At 40.7% G+C, this 19576-nt stretch overlaps 1 protein-coding gene across 3 annotated transcripts; it reads right to left on the bottom strand.

Moving 5' to 3' along the window:
- Positions 1-3172: 3172 nt before the first annotated feature.
- Positions 3173-16373, bottom strand: ZNF200 (zinc finger protein 200). Of its 3 annotated transcripts, XM_033428989.2 has the most exons (6): positions 16181-16373; positions 15137-15463; positions 14415-14506; positions 13993-14116; positions 13779-13846; positions 5264-5454 (listed from the first exon to the last, which is right to left on the bottom strand). In XM_033428989.2, exons 2-6 carry the CDS (start codon positions 15381-15383, stop codon positions 5407-5409), a joined length of 579 nt encoding a protein of 192 aa, XP_033284880.1. In that variant the 5' UTR covers positions 15384-15463; positions 16181-16373; the 3' UTR covers positions 5264-5406. The 3 variants fall into 3 exon arrangements, with proteins under 3 accessions (XP_004270300.1, XP_033284878.1, XP_033284880.1); XM_004270252.2 differs by lacking the exon at positions 13779-13846 and having other exon boundaries at positions 3173-5454; positions 16181-16366; XM_033428987.2 differs by lacking the exon at positions 13779-13846 and having other exon boundaries at positions 3173-5454; positions 15137-15544; positions 16181-16365.
- Between the last annotated feature and the right edge of the window lie 3203 nt (positions 16374-19576).

Consider the following 19576-nt stretch of genomic DNA (forward strand, 5'->3'; position numbering starts at 1 on the left):
CTATAATCAACTGAGTTTTGGGATATCTTCCCTAAGTACCACTGCAGCAATAACTGACTAATTCAGTACAGAGATGTGGAGAGTATCGTAACAAAAGCCTAAAATATGTGGCATTGGTCTTAGGATCAAAGAAATTGTTTTTTTGGCCACAACGTGCATCTTGTGGGCTCTTATTTCCCTAACCAGGCATTGAACCTGGGTCCTCAGCAGTGAAATCGCGGAGTCCTAACCACTGGACCTCCAGAGAAGTCCTTATTTCCTTGTCCTATTGCATTTGCTAGAACTTCCAGTAGGTGTTGAATAGGAGTGGTGAGAGGGGATATCCTTGTTCCTGATCTTTCTTATTCCTGATCTTAGTGGGAAGGCATCTAGTTTCTGACCATTAATTATGATGTTGGCTGTAAGTTTTTATACATGTTCTTTATCAAGTTGAGGAAGTTTCCCTCTATTTTTAGTTTGCTGAGGGTTTTTATCACAAATGGGTGTTGGATTTTGTCAAATGCTTTTTCTACAGCTGATCTGATTATATGATTTTTCTTCTTCTTTTTTTTTTTTAACGTTCATTGCTTTTGAAATGTTGAACCAGACTTGCATACCTGGAATAAATTTCATTTGATCGTCATAGATAATTCTTTTTATACACTATTGGATTCAAGTTGATAATATTTTGTTGAGAATTTTGGTGTGAATATCCGTGAGAGATATTAGCTGTAGTTTTCCTTTCTTGTAATGGCTTTGTCTGGTTTTGGTATTTGGGTAATGCTGGACTCACAGAATGAGTTAGGACGTGTTCCTTTTGCTTGTATTTTCTGGAAGAGATGGTAGAGAATTGTCATAATTTCTTCCTTAAACATTTTATAGCATTCATAATGAAACCATCTGTGCCCAGTGCTGTTTTGGAAGGTTATTAATTATTCAGTTTCTTTAATATGGGCCTATTCTGATTATTTTTTCTTGAGTGAGTTTTGGTAGATTGTGTCCTTCAAGGAATTGGTCCATTTCCTCTAGGTTATCAAATTTATAGGCATAGAGTTATTCATAATATTCCTTTATTATCATTTTCTTGCCCACAGGATTCATAGTGATGGCCCCCTTTTTTCATTTCTGATAATAGTAATTTGTGCCTTCTCTCTTCTTTTGTTAGTTAGCCTGGCTAGAGGTTTATCAATTGTATTGATCTTTTCAAAGAACCAGCTTTTGATTTTGTTGATTTTCTCTGTTGATTTCCTACTTTTAATTTCTTTGATTTCTTTTCTAATTTTTATTTTACCTTTTCTTCTGTTTGGATTTAATTTCCTCTTTTGTAGATCATAAGGTAGAAACTTAGATGATTGATTTTAGATATTTATTCTTTTCTAATATATGTATCCAATGCTATAAATTTCCCTCTAAGCATTGCTTTCACTGCATCCCAAAATTTTCATAAGTTTTATTTCCATTTTCATTTACTTTAAAATATTTTAAATTTTTTCTTGAGACCTCTTCTTTGACCCGTTTGTTACTTAGATGTGTGTTGTTAAATCTCCAAATATTTTGGGATTTTTCAGCCAACTTTGTTATTAACTTCTAGTTTAGTTTAATCTCATTGTGATCTGAGAACATATTTTGTGATTTCTATTCTTTTAAATTTGCTGAGGTGTGTTCCATGGCCCAGATGTGGTCTATCTTGGTGATGCTTCATGTGAGTTTGAAAAGAATGTGTATTCTGCTCTTGTTGGGTGAAATATTCTATATATGTTTAGTGAAGTGTTGGAATTGGAGGTGAAGCTGGAGTGGGCTCGAGAGAGTGGAGAGGATGAGACTCACCCTGATGACTAAGGTTAATGAAAACCATTATTTTTATTAGCTTTATCATATGCCACCCTATTTATCCAACCATTTAGGTCATTTCTAATTTTTTCAGCACTATGATGTTGTGATACCTCCCCTTGTACATAGAAGATGAATTGCTGGGTCAAGGAGTAATAGTTTTAACATTCTTGTCACAGTAAATGGATGCTGCTGTCATCCCTCTTCTGCCAAGCCAAACATTTACACACACACACACACACACACACACACAAAACCTGCTCATTTAATGCACCTAAAATGGTATCTTGTTCTTTCAATATATAATTCTTAGATTACTATTAAGGCCAAACGTTCTTTCATGTATTTCTTTTAGCCACTCATGTTTATCTGAAGATTATCTGTTCATGTCTTATTACTAGAACATCCCTTCGCTGCTCCCTTCCTCCCCCATCTCATCCTTCTGGTCTCAGTTTAAATGTCACTTCCCCAGACGTCCTCCCTAGAAAACCCACCGGTATCACTCCTAGCAGCCTTTCCTTCCTAGCACTTGTGTGTAGCTGCATACCTGTTTTTGAGATTTACTGAATTTCTCCCCCACCGGCACCCCACACCCTGGGAAACTCCATGGGTTTGTTGCTCCCCATTACAACCCAGGGCCTGGTGCCAAGGCTTTAGAGGATGTGTGCTTTAGATTTATAGCTGCTGTAGGAATAGGATCTTTGGTCCTTCATATTTTCTAACTGGACTTTGCTGCTCTACTGGAAAACCATTCATTGTTGTGTTTACTTTTTCTCATTAGCTGTTGTCAGGCTCCTTATCAAGCACTTACTTGTCCAACAGCTTCTCGGGGTGCCCTCCCAGGGACCTCGACCTTGCACACTTTACTGGCAGGGCACGGAAGACACTTGCTGGGTGTAGGGAGGGGGTTTGGGTCACGGGAGTATCACCAACCCAAACATCTTGGGGACCTTGTGGCCTGACTGTTGGGCAGGGAACAGGACCATCTTGCCCCCAGGACCTCACCCTCTCCTGTCACTGCCCGGCAGCCATTTAGCCTTTTAAGTTTTCTGGGTGCACAGGTGGGTCCCTCTGCACAATAACTGGGTGGACTCTGGCCAGACTTGCAAAGGAATAAGAGAATAATGCTGGCAGCCAGTTTTGTCCCTTATTTTAAAGGATACAGTAGGCTTGAAAGACAACATTGATAAAGGCTGTTTTAGTGTGGCTTTAAATGTTGGGGTTTCTTTTTCTATCTTTAATTAGGACTCAGGACTGAATTGTATCATAAAATGTCCTTTTAGCATGCTCTGTACAACAACAAAGCTTAAGAACCACATATTTTAACAAAAAAGAGCAATACGCATAAAGGAAGAAACAAAACTACTATTTGTAGATGGTATAATTTTTAACCACAAATTTTAACAGAACTGAGAAATTACAAAATTACTGAACATTACATTCAGAGAAGTGGCTAGTTTTGCAAATATATAATTAAAAATAACTTTCCTATGTAAGAGCAATAACCAACTAGAAAAATATAATGAAAAAAACTATTTACAGTAACAAAATTGTGTAGAACTTACATGAAGAAAATTAGAAAAACTTAGGAATACTCTAATCAATGGAAAGATATGTTTCTGGATAGGAAACAAAATTTGTAAAGGTAATTTTCCCCCAATAGTACTGATATATAGGATTTTAACCTATTCCAATCAAAATACCAATGTAAAACCTTAGGAAATCTAAGAATAGCAAGACTGATCAAGAATCCTTAAAATGACGCACCACAGGATCGGTCCCGTGAAGGCACCGCTGGCCCTGCCTCTGGCAGACAAGTCAGGAGTCTGGGTATCAGGAGGCCAAAGAGAACAAATATCCACTACAATGAGGACACTGGAACCCTGTCTCCTGAGGGGTAATGTGAGCTAGCTATTGGAGACATAATTTCTAAAAGTAAAACACTTTGCTTGTGAGGTAGTGACCACCCATTGCCAAAGGTCTGATGGGAAATACGCATATGGCAAGTTTACTGACCAGCCATGGATCCAAGCCAACGTCCTCCTCCTCCTCTTGCGGTTTCCTTCCTAGCAGGTTTTCTTCTAGACTCAACAGAGGGGCAAGATTCTAAAGAGCTTTTCCAGGAGCGGGGCTGGGTGGCCAGGCCTGAGCAACCCAAACTTCTTTTGGCAAGGGAAAGGCATGAGAGAGCCGTGTGAGCAATTAATTGCGGAACAAAATACAGTGAGAACAGCAGACACTTTTAAATAATGCTGTGAAAAGGATTTCTGTAAAACAGTCACTTTTCACCACAAACTGCAAATGTTATTGAAATTCATCATTAGATCACATACAAATGACAGAGTAAGTCCTTGACATTCACTTGCTGTATTTTCCTAAATTCCAAAGTAAACAACCCCTTTCAACTCTCAGGCTTTAAGGGTATCCTTAGAGGGTTATATGAGTTGCTAGTACAAGCTGTTGACCTAACAAATCAGTAGTTTGGTTCTTTTAGGGGAACACAGTTCCAGATAAGGACGTTTACATTATTTCTCAAGTGTGAATTCCTATGTGGGGGAAAAGCTGGATATACTTTCAGGACACTCATCACTCTTCACCTTGAAGGTAAGCAGCCCCCAGACTTATATTTCAAAGCATTTTTCAGGGAAGGGGTCTGTGACCTGTACATTGTTATAAAAGTTCACAAAAGCTCTAGTCCAAAAAGCCTGGTTGCTAACTGAGGTATAGCCCTTGAGGATGTTTTTGTTTTTGTTTTCTCCCCCCCTGTGAATTTTCTAAAAACTTGAGGTTTCAGCAAACATGGGTATTTATCCAATTTTGGCTATAATGAGGTTTTCTTATCTGTATCTTTTCAGATGGCCTGGGAATTCAGAATTCCTTAAGGAATATTTCAGGTTGAGGCAGGACCATCAGACCTTTCCCGATCCCACTTCTGTTTTCGGATCTTACATGCTGAATGGGTTTTTTCATGCCGGGTACAGTTTGACAGCCGACCAAACCTCCTCCCACACTTTGTACAACCATATGGCCTCTCAGCCTCGTGACTCTGCAGATGAATCACAAATTCTTTGTTTCCTGGGAAGGTTTTCCCACATTCTGGACACTTAAATATCTTCTCCCTTATATGGATTCCCTCATGGCGACTCCGATGAGAATTCTGACGAAAGTTTTTCCCACACTGAGAACATGAATAAGGTTTCTCTCCTGTATGGATTCGCTCATGTTTATTAAGGTTTGTTTTATGATTGAAGCTTTTCCCACAGTGACTACAGTCATAGGGTTTTTCTCCAGTGTGAGTCCTCTGGTGGGAAATAAGGTAAGAACTTTCATTAAACTGTTTCCCACACAGTGGACAAGTATACCATCTTCTTGTTCTCCGATTTCTGGTAAGTGCGATAACACTGATATCCACATATTTTGAGAGTTCCTCTAGTGGAGTATCATTTTCGATGGTAACTAAAAGATTTCTCATTTTCCTTTCCTTTGGAATGCATGTATTTAGTCCTTCCTCTTTCTGGCAATCTGGAGGTTGCTCAGAGACCACGGAGCAATCAATTTCATCACAATCTGAAGACTTTTCTCTCTGTTCTTCATTCTCTACAGGTTCTTTCTGAAGATCTTCACCCTCAGGATTACTGTCACTGACTGTTGAAACAGAGAGAGAATTTAATAACTTTTGAGGGCTATGATACCAGGCAGGAAAAAACAAGTCAGATTTCTCATGAAACAATAACCTTGAAAGTCAGAAATCTGAGGACTGGCTGATAATTGCCATCAACACTTTTCTACCCTTAATGAGGGTGGGATACATGACTGATAAATCTTTGCATACCCCATAATGCAAGCACACAGTCCTCTTTTTACTTTTCTTTAAAAATTGGAATGAGTGGGACTACATTAAAATATTTCATTTGTTTGTTTTCTGAATAAGCACCAACTACTCATTCAACAAGTTCATACTGACCTTATATTCTGTGTAGAGCACTGAGCTAATAAGGACCAGGGGATGAAGGACATAAATACTAAAGGGTACTACTTGTAATCTTTAGGAGGCTAGTAAGTGAATGGTAAGATGAGTTACTTCCAGGTTTTCACTACATTAAATATTAAAATATTATAGTATTAGGGAATATTATAATATCCAATATAGTGAAAAACTGGAAAAATTCAAATGACCACAACTAAAGAAGGTACAGCAAATTCACACAATGGATTATTATTTGGACACTAAAGCATTACTACAATTGATAAAATGAAACTATGTTAGAAGTCAATAGTTGTCATTTTGGGGGAGGAAGGAGAGCAGTGACTGAGCAGGGGGCACAGAGGGATTTCTGGGCTGTTAGGAATAGTCAATTTTGGGTGTGGTTAGATAAATGTGTACATTTTGTGAAAATCTGAGCTGTACACTTAGGATCTGTAGACTTTTCTGCATTTGCATTTCCCAAAAAAAGTCTGTGTAAAATCAAATTATAAAGACTAGGCAACAAAATGAAAAAAAAAAAGTATGGTCTGAACAGGTGACGTGACAAGGGATTTGTCTAACTCTAGGCAACTTACTGAGATTAAAGTAAAGGATTAAATCAACCACTTAGATAATGTGACTGAACCTGAAGCTAGAATATGAATCTCTGCTGGATTTAGCAGTTTCACACCAATAGAATTTTTTCTTTTAAATTATTTCTTTTAATGATTCCCTTAGGATAATGAAAATGCTGGGTCAAAGCACATGCCAATTTTTATCACAGCTCTTGGTATGAACTGTTATATTACTTTCCAAACAAGCTCTACAAATTTCAATACAATCATCAACATGTGGTTATCAATTTTACCTAATCTTGCTGGCAGTAGATATAATTTTCAAATATTTAATAGGTATACAATGGTTTCTCATTGTTGCTTTACTTTGCACTTTGATTACTGCAAACTAGTAATTTATCTATTGGGCTGAGACTTTATCAATCACTACTGATATATTAATGGAAGTCTCCCTCTATAATAACTCCACAACTTAAAACCAGAAAAAAAAATTAGTCTTAAAATCTGATAAATTTCTATTGTTTCCTGGCCACTTTTTTTTAAAAAGGTATTTTTTAAATTAATTTATTTATTTGGCTGCATTGGGTCTTCGTTGCTGTGCACAGCCTTTCTCTTTTTGTGGCGAGCGGGGGCTACTCTTCGTTGCGGTGCACAGGCTTCTCATGGTGGTGGCTTCTCTTTGTTGTGGAGCACGGGCTCTAGGTGCACAGGCTTAGGTGCTCTGCGGCATGTGAGATATCTTCCTGGACCAGGGATTGAACCTGTGTCCCCTGCATTACCAGGTGGATTCTTAACCACTGTGCACCCAGGGAAGTCCTCTAGCCATTCTTTTATGCCTTATTATTACAGTTAAGTCTAATACATTTGGAGTTTAGTATCACACTGTTTGTTGTTTGTAACATGTCTAATATTGGTAAAACCAGTCAGAACATCCACTTCTACCTTTTCACAAATTTGACTGAGTGTATTTACAGTATAAATAAATTTGGAGGGCACTGCTATCTTTATTTTACATGATTTTAGTTTTCCAGTTTAGACCTGTTTCTCTCCAATATTTAAGAATCTTCTTTTCTATTTACCAATAAAACATTTCTCTAGTTTACTCCTATCTTACAGTCATTCTGAATGACAGCTCTCATTATTTTGTGTTTATTTAAGAATGCTATTTATTGGGCTTCCCTGGTGGCACAGTGGTTAAGAATCCACCTGCCAGTGCAGGGGACATGGGTTCAAGCCCTGGTCCGGGAAGATCCCACATGCCACGGAGCAACTAAGCCCGTGTGCCACAACTACTGAGGCTGCGCTCTAGAGCCCACAAGCCACAACTACTGAGCCCACATGCCACAAGACTAGAGCCTGTGCTCCGCAACAAGAGAAGCCACTGCAATGAGAAGCCCGTGCACCGCAAGGAAGAGTAGCCCCCTCTCACCATGACTAGAGAAAACCCACGCACAGCAATGAAGACCCAACACAGCCAAAAATAAATTAAAAAAAAAGAATGTTATTTATTGATTGTTAAATACTTATTCCTATCAACCTACTTTAAAACTATTAAATATAATAATGTTTTAGTTGATCCTTTTAGATTTTCTAAGTACAAATCATATTTTGGTTCCCTCTCTTTCCAATATTCATTCTTCTCAACCCCTTTTTCTTATCTTCTTGCTTTAGAAAATTAGTTAATGATATTAATAGTGATAGCAGGTTTCTTTATTCTCAGTTTTCAGGAATTATCATCAGCGTTTTATGAATGATTATAAACATTAGGTTATACTAAAGAGCTAAATATCTGTTTTCAGAACAATTAGTTGAAACTCATAAGATTTTTCTGATTTTTCTGAAAGGGTCAATGAAAATACAGTCGACTTCAACAACACAGGTTTGAACTGCGAAAGTCCACTTATATGCAGAATGTTTTCAACAATAAGTACTACAGTACTGTGCAATCCAAGGTTGGGTGAATCTGCAGATGCAGAACCATGGATATAGAGGAACAGCGGGTATGGAGGGCTGACTATCAATTATGCATTGATTTTTGACTGCTGGGGGGGTCAGCACCCCTTATCCCTGTGTTGTTCATGGGAAACTGTATTTTACCTTCCTTTACTGTACTAACTTTAAAAATAAAATAATTTTAGTAGCTAATATATTTATATGGCTCAAAAAGTCAAAACATGAAGAAGTATACACAGAGAGCATTACTCTCATACCTCTCCATCCATTCTATTCATTCCCCAGACAGGTAGCAGTTTTTATTAATTTCTTTTTGTTTTCCCATTGTTTCTTTAGGCAATACGTTTTCTTTTTCTCCCCATTTCTTACATAAAAGGTAGTACACTATGTATATTTCTGCTACTTGCCTTACTTCAGTCACTATATTCCAGTGCACAGAGATTATCATGGTATGATGTGTGGAAACATACCGTATTCAACCAGCCCCCTGCAGAAACACTTGGATTGTTTTCAACTTTGTTTTTACAAACAATACCACAATGAATAAACCCTGTTTGTACATTATTTTGAATGTGTGCTATTGCTATTATCTGTAATTCAGATTCCCTGAAGTGGGTCTGCTAGATCAAAAGGTAAATGCATCTGTAATATGGGGAATTACAGATTCTCATAAACAGGAACTGTACCATTCTGCATGCCCACCAGCAATATACCCATCTCCCAACAACCTCACCACCAATGTGTTAAGTTTCTGATTTCTATAAATCTGATAGATTTTTTTTAAAAAAGGTAACTCAGTAAAGGTTTTATTTGCATTTCTAATTATGAGAAGGGCTGGACATCTTTCATGTATTTTATTTTATTTTTAAAATTTCTTTTATTGATTAATTTACTTATTTTTGGCTGCGTTGGGTCTTCATTGCTGCTTGTGGGCTTTCTCTAGTTGCGATGAGCAGGAGCTACTCTTTGTTGCCGTGTGCAGGTTTCTTGTTGCAGTGGCTTCTCTTGTTGCAGAGCACGGGCTCTAGGCGCATGGGCTTCATTGCTCCGCAGCATGTGGGATCTTCCTGGACCAGGGCTCGAACCCATGTTCCCTGCATTGGCAGGCGGTTTCTTAACCACTGTGCCACCAGGGAAGCCCTCTTTCATGTATTTTAGAGTAATTTGTATTTCTGAGAAAATCTGTTGATCTTTCTGTTCCCAATTTCTAGAAATTCTTAATAATTCTTAATAAATTCCCAATTTCTAGAAATTCTTAATAAATTAGGCTTTTGTCTGATATAAGGTGCAAATATTTATCTCCAATTTACTGCATTTTATTTGCTCAGATATTTTTTATTTTGTCATACAGAAGTTTTAAATTTTTTTTTTTTTTTTTTTTTTTTTTTTGCCGTGCGCGGGCCTCTCACTGTTGTGGCCTCTCCCGTTGCGGAGCACAGGCTCCAGATGCGCAGGGTCAGCGGCCATGGCTCACGGGCCTAGCTGCTCCGCGGCATGTGGGATCTCCCCAGACCGGGGCACGAACCCGTGTCCCCTGCATCGGCAGGTGGCCTCTCAACCACTGCGCCACCAGGGAAGCCCTTAAAATTTTTATGTATTTACTTTATTGATCTTTTCTTTCAAGACTTCTGGATTTTTGAGTCTTAATTAGAAAAGCCTTCCTAGGCCACAGTTATAAAGGAATTCACCCTTTGATCCACTGGGAGTTTTTCTTGGTGTGCAAAATAAGGTATGATTCACCAAATGGCTACTAAGTTGTCACAACACCTTTTATCAAAAAGTCCCTCTTTACCTTGCTGATTGGAGATTCCAACTTTATCACAAACTAAGTCCTCATGTGTATTTGAACCTATTTCTGCACTTTTTTTTTACTTAATTAATTTTGTTATTAATTAGTTTATTTTTGGCTACGTTGGGTCTTCGTTGCTGCGCGTGGGGCTTTCTCTAGTTGCAGAGAGCGGGGGCTACTCTTCGTTGCAGTCTGCGGCCTCTTCATTGCAGTGGCTTCTCTTGTTGCAGAGCACGGGCTCTAGGCGCACGGGCTTCAGTAGTTGTGGCGCATGGGCTTAGTTGCTCTGCAGCATGTGGGATCTTCCCCGACCAGGGATCGAACCCATGTTCCCTGCACTGGCAGGCAGATTCTTAACCACTGCGCCACCAGGGAGGTCCCTGGACTTCTTATTCCATCCCATTGATCTATCTAGTCACATGCCAATACTATATACTGTTTTCATGACAGGCTTTAGAGGCTGCTTTAATACCTGATACGGCTAGAACCCTCCTGCACCACTGCTCTTCTTTTCAATTTTCTCCGTTACTTGTAGTTATTTTTCCATTTGAATTTGAGATCGGACTGCCTAGTTCCAGGGGAAAAAATCCTATTGGTTTTGTTAAAGGGATTACATTGAATTCATAAATCAATTTGGGGAGAACTGACCTTTTTTTATGTTAAAATCTTCCCCACCAAGAACATGATACTTCTTTCCATTCATTCAAATCTACTTCTGTGTCCTTTAGAAGTGTTTTAAAGTTTTCCTCACAATTTTTGCGCACTTCTTAAGTTTATTCCTAGGTGTTTAATCTTTTTTGTTCCTACTGTATACCTTCTAAATGATTGTGTTTGCATGAATGATTTCGGTATAATAATTTTACATCTCATTGCCTTACTAAATGCTTATTATCTGGAATAAGCTTTCAGACATTCTCTAGGATTTTCCAGCTACACAATTATATTATATGTAAATAGGTGTAGTTTTATCTTTCTCTTAAGTTCTTATAATACGGCTATTTTCCTTCTCATTTAACTGCACTGGGTAATACCTGAAGCAAAATATTAGACAGTAGTAGTGGTAGTGGGCTTCACTGTTGTATTCCTAATTCTAGTGGGAATGCCCCCAGTGTTTCCCATTAAAGATGATGCTGGCTGAAAGGATATGTAGCCCATTAAGGAAGTATCCATTAGTCACTAGTTTGTTAAGTGTTCTTATGAAGAGGTTTGTATTTTGTCAAGTATCTTTTCAATAACTATGAAAATGATCATAGGCTATTTCTTTTTATTTTCAGATGGATAGACTTATAACAAATAGACTTTCTATGACTAAATCATTTTTGTATTCCTGGAATAAATCTTATTTGGTCATTGCAATTTTCATCAGATTGTGATATCTTTGTTACACTAATGTCATAAAAAGAACCTGGAAGTTTTCCTTCTTCTTCTATACTCTGAAAGTTCTCACAGAATTTGAACTGTCAGATTTTTAAAGATTTACAAGAATTTTCTGTGAAACTAAGGCTGGTCCTTTTTCTTGTGTGTGGGACTAGTTTTCTGACAATTTCAGTTTCCTCTATGGAAATTGGTTTATCTATTTGTGTGTAAATCATTCTACTTATTAGTTCCTCTACTTTTTCTATTTTTAACTTATTGATTTCTAAGTTTGTATTTATTAATATTTTGTTCCTGTTTTCCCTTACCTTGTTTTCCTAACTGTAAATCAGAGGCTTAATTAATTTCTGTAAACCAGTATACATTTTTTTTCATCCCTGCATATTCTTATGAGTACCACTTTAGATTATACCATAGATTCTGATACAGTGTTATGCAGAAAAATTATGTGATTTTAATTTGTATTACTCCTTTGACCCAAAGTTACTTAATAGTTTTAAACTTTACTGGTAGAAAGAAATTGTTTTCTCTGATTTCATTATTAATTTCTAGTTGTATTGCATTGTGATAGATCCTAATGTATAATTTCTACTCTTTGGACTCTATTGTGTTTTTGTTGCATAGTATGTAGTCAATTTGTATCAATCTTGGAAAGGTATATTCTCTTACCACAGTAGAGGGCAGATACAACCATAAGAACTATCTCACTGAGAATTTAAGTGCTCTACCTTTTTGGTTGTTTTCATGTGGTTTACTTGGACTGAAACACAAATTCTGTCTTCCTCTGTCAAGGGCCTTCCTTTTGATTCCTGTCCCCACGAGGTTCATTCCCTTACACTTTTGCCTTTGCAAACCGACCAAATGTTACTATTTCAACTATCAGCTATATGCTGATGACTCCCAAATCTTTACATCCTTACATCTGAGCTCCAATCCCCAATGTCCAAGTGCCCAGAGGATAACCTCATTTTATTTCCTGCCATGGACTGAATCTCATTTAAAATCAAATCCGTGTTCTTCCAAACTCTGCTCCTGGGTCCAAATCCTGCCTTGACTTATCAAAGCTCTTTACAGCTGTAATTTAGAAGCTCTTAGAGAGTAGAAATGGAGCATTATATATATTTTTAACCTCCTGAATATCAACTCCAAAACCCAACCCTGCCTGAGGGTAAAACAGCATTTATTAAATGTGGTGAATGACTCTAAGCTTAAATCATCAGCTTCAGAGTATGGATAAGGGAGAAGAAAGGAGAGGGTGAGGATTGGGTCTCAGGTCCTCAACGTGCAGGGCCAAAGTGTTCCTGGAGTTGGCAACATGCCCAACAGTCAGTCACCCAAAATAAATGCTAGCTTTGCCTAAGACTCAGGAAAAACTCAGTGTAATAAATCTGATCTGTTTATACAGTTTCCTAAAATAAAATATTACATATAATAATCTATGGGAAATTAACCAGGCCTATTATGTACCACCACCCCAACCATACAGGATAAGACAACTACAGAGTTGAGTAATCATTATGTATTTCTGTCACCCTAGGCAACTCACAAAACCTCAGCCTCAGAACCAGTCTTGAAGGCAAGGTAAAAAGTATTAGGCACTCAGCAAAATGATTTTTGAGGGACCCTGGCTCTAGGGTAGCAGTATATTTCTAGGGAAAAACTGAAGCATCTCTAAGCAGCTTACAGAGAAGCTGCTGCCAGATGAGTTCCTATGTAGCACCTGTTAGCCACTACTGGGAAATGAGTACAAATGAAGAAGGTTTCATTCACCAACCATATAGGAAATTCACTGATGAAACTAAGAGAAATGCAGCAAGGAGGCAGTACTGTACTGGGCCAAGACTGTGCTCTGGTGTTAGATTCCCTGAGTCCAAAACCCTGCTCTACTACCTACTGCTGTGTGACCTTTAGCAAATTTCTTAACTTCTCTCTGCTTCAGTTCCATCATCTATGAAATTGTAATGATTCCTATACACCACAGTACTATAATAAGAATTACATGAGATAATAAATGCATGCAAAGTAGTTAGAAGTGTCTAGCACATATTGGCACACAAGTGCTTAGTAAGTACCAGATGTTATTTCCATCAAAAGTAGGATATATTTTCTCTTTCACTAGTAGGCTTCACAGCTATTGAACATCAAGAAAAAAAAAAGACTTAAAAGAATTAGTCATGTGTCCAATAAATATACTGATGTAAAATATATCTGTGGGGAGAATACCACTGGGTGCAGAGATTCAGAAACAGTATACTCGCATTTTCTATCTGTTTAAATATTTGATGTGAGTATATCAACCTCAAGTCTTGTTTACCAAGAGAAGTCCCCTCCTTACTGCCCCCAAGATACAGGGAAAATGGCCACTCACAGCTGGAGAAGGCTCTGCCACATGGAATAAATCAAAAATTAAATGTGCATAAACATGTACTTAGCTGGTGTGAACAATGTCTCAAAAAAGTCTGAGATGAAATAGAACATGCTTTTCCCATAGCCTTCAATCTGAACACACAAGAGACTTGATTTCTTACCCAGTAACATCATCTCCCCAATGCTGTTGTCTTGAATCTCTGAGGTGGGCTGCTGAACAGGATCCAAGCTTACACATTCTTCTTGGGAGTGAAATACATTCAAATCCTCAAAGACCACCAGCTCCTGAAAGAGCAAAAGGCCCCCTTCCTCTTAGTAACAGAGGTTCCTTGACAGCCCTGCTGTTAAGAAAGACCAAGATCAGGGAAGGGATGGCAAAAGGGATCTAGAAGTCCCATGCAGACAGGAAAGCCTGGCTCAGAGAGGAGCCAGAGGGAAAAAAAAAAGATGACTGTCCAAGGAGGCAGTGAAGAAAGAGCCCCATCTCCCTGCTGACTCCCAAAAGTGGGTTTATATATACGGGAGGGCTGCAAGAGTAGAGAAGGTGATGCACTCAAACACTGAACAGGAAAACTGAACCCACCTCAGACTCAGCTTTCAAACACAGAGACACTGTCTCCTGTTTCTGCTGGATTCCTTCTCTGGGTAGAAGCTTCACTAAGGGATGAGGTTGCACTGGGGAAAGAGGAAGCTGTAGTTAATAGAAAAGTCAGTGACTCTAATATGGAGACTCTACCCACACCTTGAATCCAGGCTGTCCTCATTCCTTTGGTAGGTAACTCAAGGCTTTTTCTGTTCCTATGAGCCCAGTCAGAGATCAATCCACAAACCACAGGGTCTTGAACCTATATGGGGTCTCTTCACTATGAAAAGGATATTCCCCTAAGCACCTTTTACAATTCCCATTACTACTAAGGGGAAGGATAGGGAAAGGTAAAGTCTGAAGATGCCCACAGCAAGCACAAAAGTTAACAAAATTCCACATAAGCTGAAGTCAATTCAATAATTCATCCACATTCCTTTATCCTAAAAAGATACTCCCCCTCCCCCAATGTCTGGGTAAAACTGACACTACAGAAAAGATACACACTGTTTATTCTGTGGCTTTACACACACTTAGCAAACCATTCAAGCTCCAGCTTGAGAAAAAAAATACTCCCTCTCCCTGGCACGTTGACTTATTGGAATCAACTCTTTTTTTCCGACACCCACCAACCTAACTTGAATTCATTACTAACAAGGAAGTCTAGCTCAGCCCCCAGTACCATCCCCTTCTCTTCTAGTAAAACAGTATGTGCTTCTTACCTCTGTTCTGAAGATTTGAGCTCACATCCTTCACAATAACCAAGGTCTCCTTGACTTTCTGACTGGGCTGGACTAGGCTTGGCTTGGGCAAGAAGGTGAGGAAGTGCTCCAGAACCAGCTGGTGAATGGTCTTGGGCCCACTAGTAGCATCTCGGAGTAGATCTTGGCCCAGCTTGGAGTTAGGAGGAACTCTCAGTATAAAGGACCTCTTTGGCTTTAGGGGTATAGGAACCACTTTTGCAGCCATCGTGCCTTGAAATCACACACACACTTGTTTCTGCAGAGCTTCAAGAGTCACCTCTTACTGGAGGAAACCTGTCAGTCACGCTGCAGATGAGAGAAACCATGAGTCAGGCTGGAGATGCCTGCACTCCAGTATGTGTCTTGCAAAGTGAGGCCACATGAGATCTAAATCAAAAAGGAAAGATAAACTACGGTAGGGAACTCACAACCGTAAGGAAGATCCCTGACCCGATACTCTTAGCAAGGCCTGAAAGGAATATCCTGAGAATGAAAGCATAAGATGTTCAAACCTCAACGGCCATCCTCATGAGAAAATGAAGTGCAAACTCCACTGGGAAGAAAGGTTTAACTCATGCTGGTAGAAGAAGCAATGGGCCAGAAGACAGGAAATCCGGGGTCCAATACCGAGGGCATCTGTTTACAAGTCAACGTGGCCACCGAATCTGGCCTCACTGCGTCCCTTGGACCGCAGGTCCCTCGGATGCCCTTCCGGGGGTTGCTGATGGTTCAAGGAGCAAACGCAAGGCCGCATGAGGTGTCTACGTGTGGCCTGCTGACTCCTTTCCGCCCTCAAAGCCCTGTAAGAGCGACAGGGGACATCCCAGTAGGGCCCACCAGGCCAGGCCCGCTCTGCAGCCTCTCCCAGTGGCCAAGGGGCACCTTCACCGCAAAGCCCAGCTGGTGGCATTGCCTGGGGTGCGCTCCCGGCTACCTATCCGGCCAGGCTCCCCTAGCAACAGACTCTGTTCCGCTCCCCAGAGGCCGCCTCAGCCTGGTTCCCGCCCTCCCGGAGTCCCTCACCTCTTGGGGTTCTGCCGCCCCTGGCGCTCACTGGGGACAGCCCAAAGACCCAGACTCGGGGAGAGACCGGGAAACTAGGCTCGAGAGGGCAAGCCCACCCCTCGCCCTTCGGAATGTCCTCACAGGCTGCCGGCGACTACTGGCGTGCGCCGCCGTCACTTGGCGAGGACGGCAGGGACGCGGTGCTTTCTGGGAGGCCGGGCGCCTAGGCAGCAGTGACGTCACGCCCGGTGCCCCGTTTCCGGTGCGGAAGCCTGGTCTCCTCGCTTGGAGCGAGCGGTCTGCGCTTGGGAAGGCGAGGCTCGAGGCCGGCCGGCGGAGCTCTCAGGGACGCAGGGAGGTCAGGTTGGCAGCAGCCACTCTCTCTGCGGCTGTACCTGGGAAATGGAAAGCAGAAGGCTGGCTCAAACCCTCCAAGACAGGTTGGCACCACTCCAGGTACGGACGGTTTAGCTGCAAGGGCTACTGGGAAATGTAGTTCGGTGCTAAACAGCCAATGGGAGATCGCCAGGCGCCGCGGTTGGGGCGGAGCAGGGCCGGGGCTCGACCGGAAGCGGGCCGTCTGACGGACCGGAAGGTCTGTGAGAGGCCGACGCAGTTTCCGCCCCAGACCCTTGGGTCTATCAAAAAATTGCGGTGGCGGCGAGGTGGTGGTAGGTTGTGGTTTTTGTTGGTTCTAGGGTCCTGTTACAGCCGTCCCTTTCGGCAGGGGCGGCCCTTCGGTCAGAGCCGGGCGAAGCTCCCCTCCTCTATTGACCAACTTCTACACAGAGGTCTGGACCGGCCATCTTATTTTCCCAGGAATTCTAGCTGTCCATCTCCGTTACCGTCCTCAATTCGTCTTTTCTTTCTGCATTGTTCCCATACTCGGTTCATTTTCCAGTGAGGCAGTGATCAGGAATTGGGGCCACACAAGAGCAGGGATTGCCTTATTCTATGTAAACGCCAGCCTCAGGTAGGATGACTAAAGTGAAAATATGAGTTGTGTTTATTAACGGTAACTGTAGGTGACTCACTCAGCTGTGATCTAAAACATGTTATAAAGAGAGTAGTGTCAAAACCGTGTGGCAGGGGCTTCCCTGGTGGCGCAGTGGTTGAGTCCACCTACTAATACAGGGGACACGGATTTGAGCCCTGGTCCGGGAAGATCCCACATGCGGCGGAGCACCTAAGCCCGTGTGCCACAGCTACTGAGCCTGCGCTCTAGAGCCCCTGAGCCACAACTACTGAAGTCCTTGTGCCTAGAGGCCGTGCTCCTCAACAAGAGAAGACAGCGCAATGAGAAGCCCACACACCGCAATGAAGCATAGCACCTGCTCAGCACAGCTAGAGAAAGCTCTCGCGCAGCAACGAAGACCCAACACAGCAATCAGTTAATCAATCAATAAAATAAAAAAGAAAGAAAGAAAAAACTGTGTGGCAACAAAACTTAAAAAACAAAACGAATACCTGTCTTTCCAGACATCAAAATTACAAAAAAAAAACCTTCTTTAATCAAAGCAGTGTAGTTTGAACTACACGTGAATAAATAGAACAGTATAGCCAAAATTGATCTGAATATATGTCGACCTGTATGCAAGGATAGCATTTAACTTGGTGCTAGCAGAAATGATTCTTCTGGGAAAAAAGGCTCTTGTCTTTACACTACATACAAAAAGATGGAATTTAATAGCCAATGAAAGAACGCTTAAGAGAAGGTTAAGTTTAATATTGGGCAAAATAGGAAACTGAGGTGCCTTAAAGTAAAATATAAGCTTGTGTGACTGTATTTAAAAAAAAAAAACTTTAGAAAACAATAAAATCAAGCAGTAGACTGGGACATAATTGTAGAAGATAAACCAGATAAAGACTAAGGCATTCCCGGCATTCAAAGAGCTCCTGCTAACTGACCAAAGACTAAGGCAAAAGCTATGAAGTCATTCCAAAGAGGAGGAAAACTAAATGATCATTAACATTTGAAAAGATGCTTAATGGGAATTCCCTGGTGTTTCAGTCGTTAGGAGTCTGTGCTTCCACTGCAGTGGGCATGGGTTCCCCCCCCCTGGTTGGGGAACTAAGATCCTGCATGCCCCTTCATGCAGTGTGGCAGAAAGAAAGAGAAAGGGAGGAAGGGAAGGAAGGAAAGAAAAGAAAGAATGAAAAGATGCTTAGCCACTTTGGAAACAGTTTGGCAGTCTTTCAAAATGTTAACATAGATTTACTTACTATAGGATCCAGCAATTCCATTCCTAGGTATAAACCCAAGAGAAGTGAAAACTTGTACCTGAAGAGCAGCATTATTCATAATGGCTGAAAAGTAGAAACAACCTGTCTATTGAACAGATTAACAAGATATAGTATATCCGTATAATGGGTTATTAGCAGTAAAAAAGGAACAAAGCAGTGATACATGCTGCAACATGGATGAACTTTGAAACATTGTGCTAAGCCAGAGAACCCAGTGACACAAGACTTTGTGTGATTCTTATGTGAAATGTCCAGAATAGGCAAATCCATAGAGATAAAAAGGTTAGTGGTAGCCGGGGGCAGAGAGGAATAGCAAGTGAATGCTAAGCAGTGCAGGGTTTGTTTTGTGGGTGATAAAAATGTTCTGGAATTAGTGGTGATGTTTGTACACATTGTGGATATACTAAAAACCACTTAGTTGTGTATTTAAAAGGGTGAATTTTATGCTATGAGAATTATATCTCAATTAAAAAAGACCACCAGACAGGGAAAATTACGTCCTACAAATACAAATGTTTAGTATGTAAAATATTTATGAAGAAGTACTACAGACAACTAAGTTCAAAATCTAGAGTCCACATGGCAAGTAGTTAAAGGACCTGTACCATTTTTATAGACTTGATGGAAGCAATTTTCACATGTTGAAGTATAGGGAAGTCATTCTGGCTTATACGTGATTTGGCTTGACCTTTATACTAACTAGAATAGGCCTGTCTTATGGCCTGTCAAACATACATTATACATCTGCTTTAACCTTTTTTTTTTTTTTTTTTTTTTTTTGCGGTACGCGGGCCTCTCACTGTTGTGGCCTCTCCCGTTGCGGAGCACAGGCTCCGGACGCGCAGGCTCAGCGGCCATGGCTCACGGGCCCAGCCACTCTGCGGCATGTGGGATCTTCCCGGACCGGGGCACGAACCCGTATCCCCTGCATCAGCAGGCGGACTCTCAACCACTGCGCCACCAGGGAAGCCCTGCTTTAACCATTTGAAAAAAGAAAAAGGAATACAGTTACCAGATTGTTTAGAATTCCACTTTGAAGATAGGGATAAGTGCCCCCCCTTCCCCGCCCCCACGATGCCAGTGCTGGTACTCCTTTGAAGATGAAGTTCTCTTCCCAGACACCAAGGTCATGCTAACTAGCTGTGTGCATGCTAATCTGTCCCTTTTGAA

This window comes from Orcinus orca, chromosome 16 (assembly GCF_937001465.1).
Source record: "Orcinus orca chromosome 16, mOrcOrc1.1, whole genome shotgun sequence".
NCBI classification, from domain to species: Eukaryota; Metazoa; Chordata; class Mammalia; order Artiodactyla; family Delphinidae; genus Orcinus; species Orcinus orca.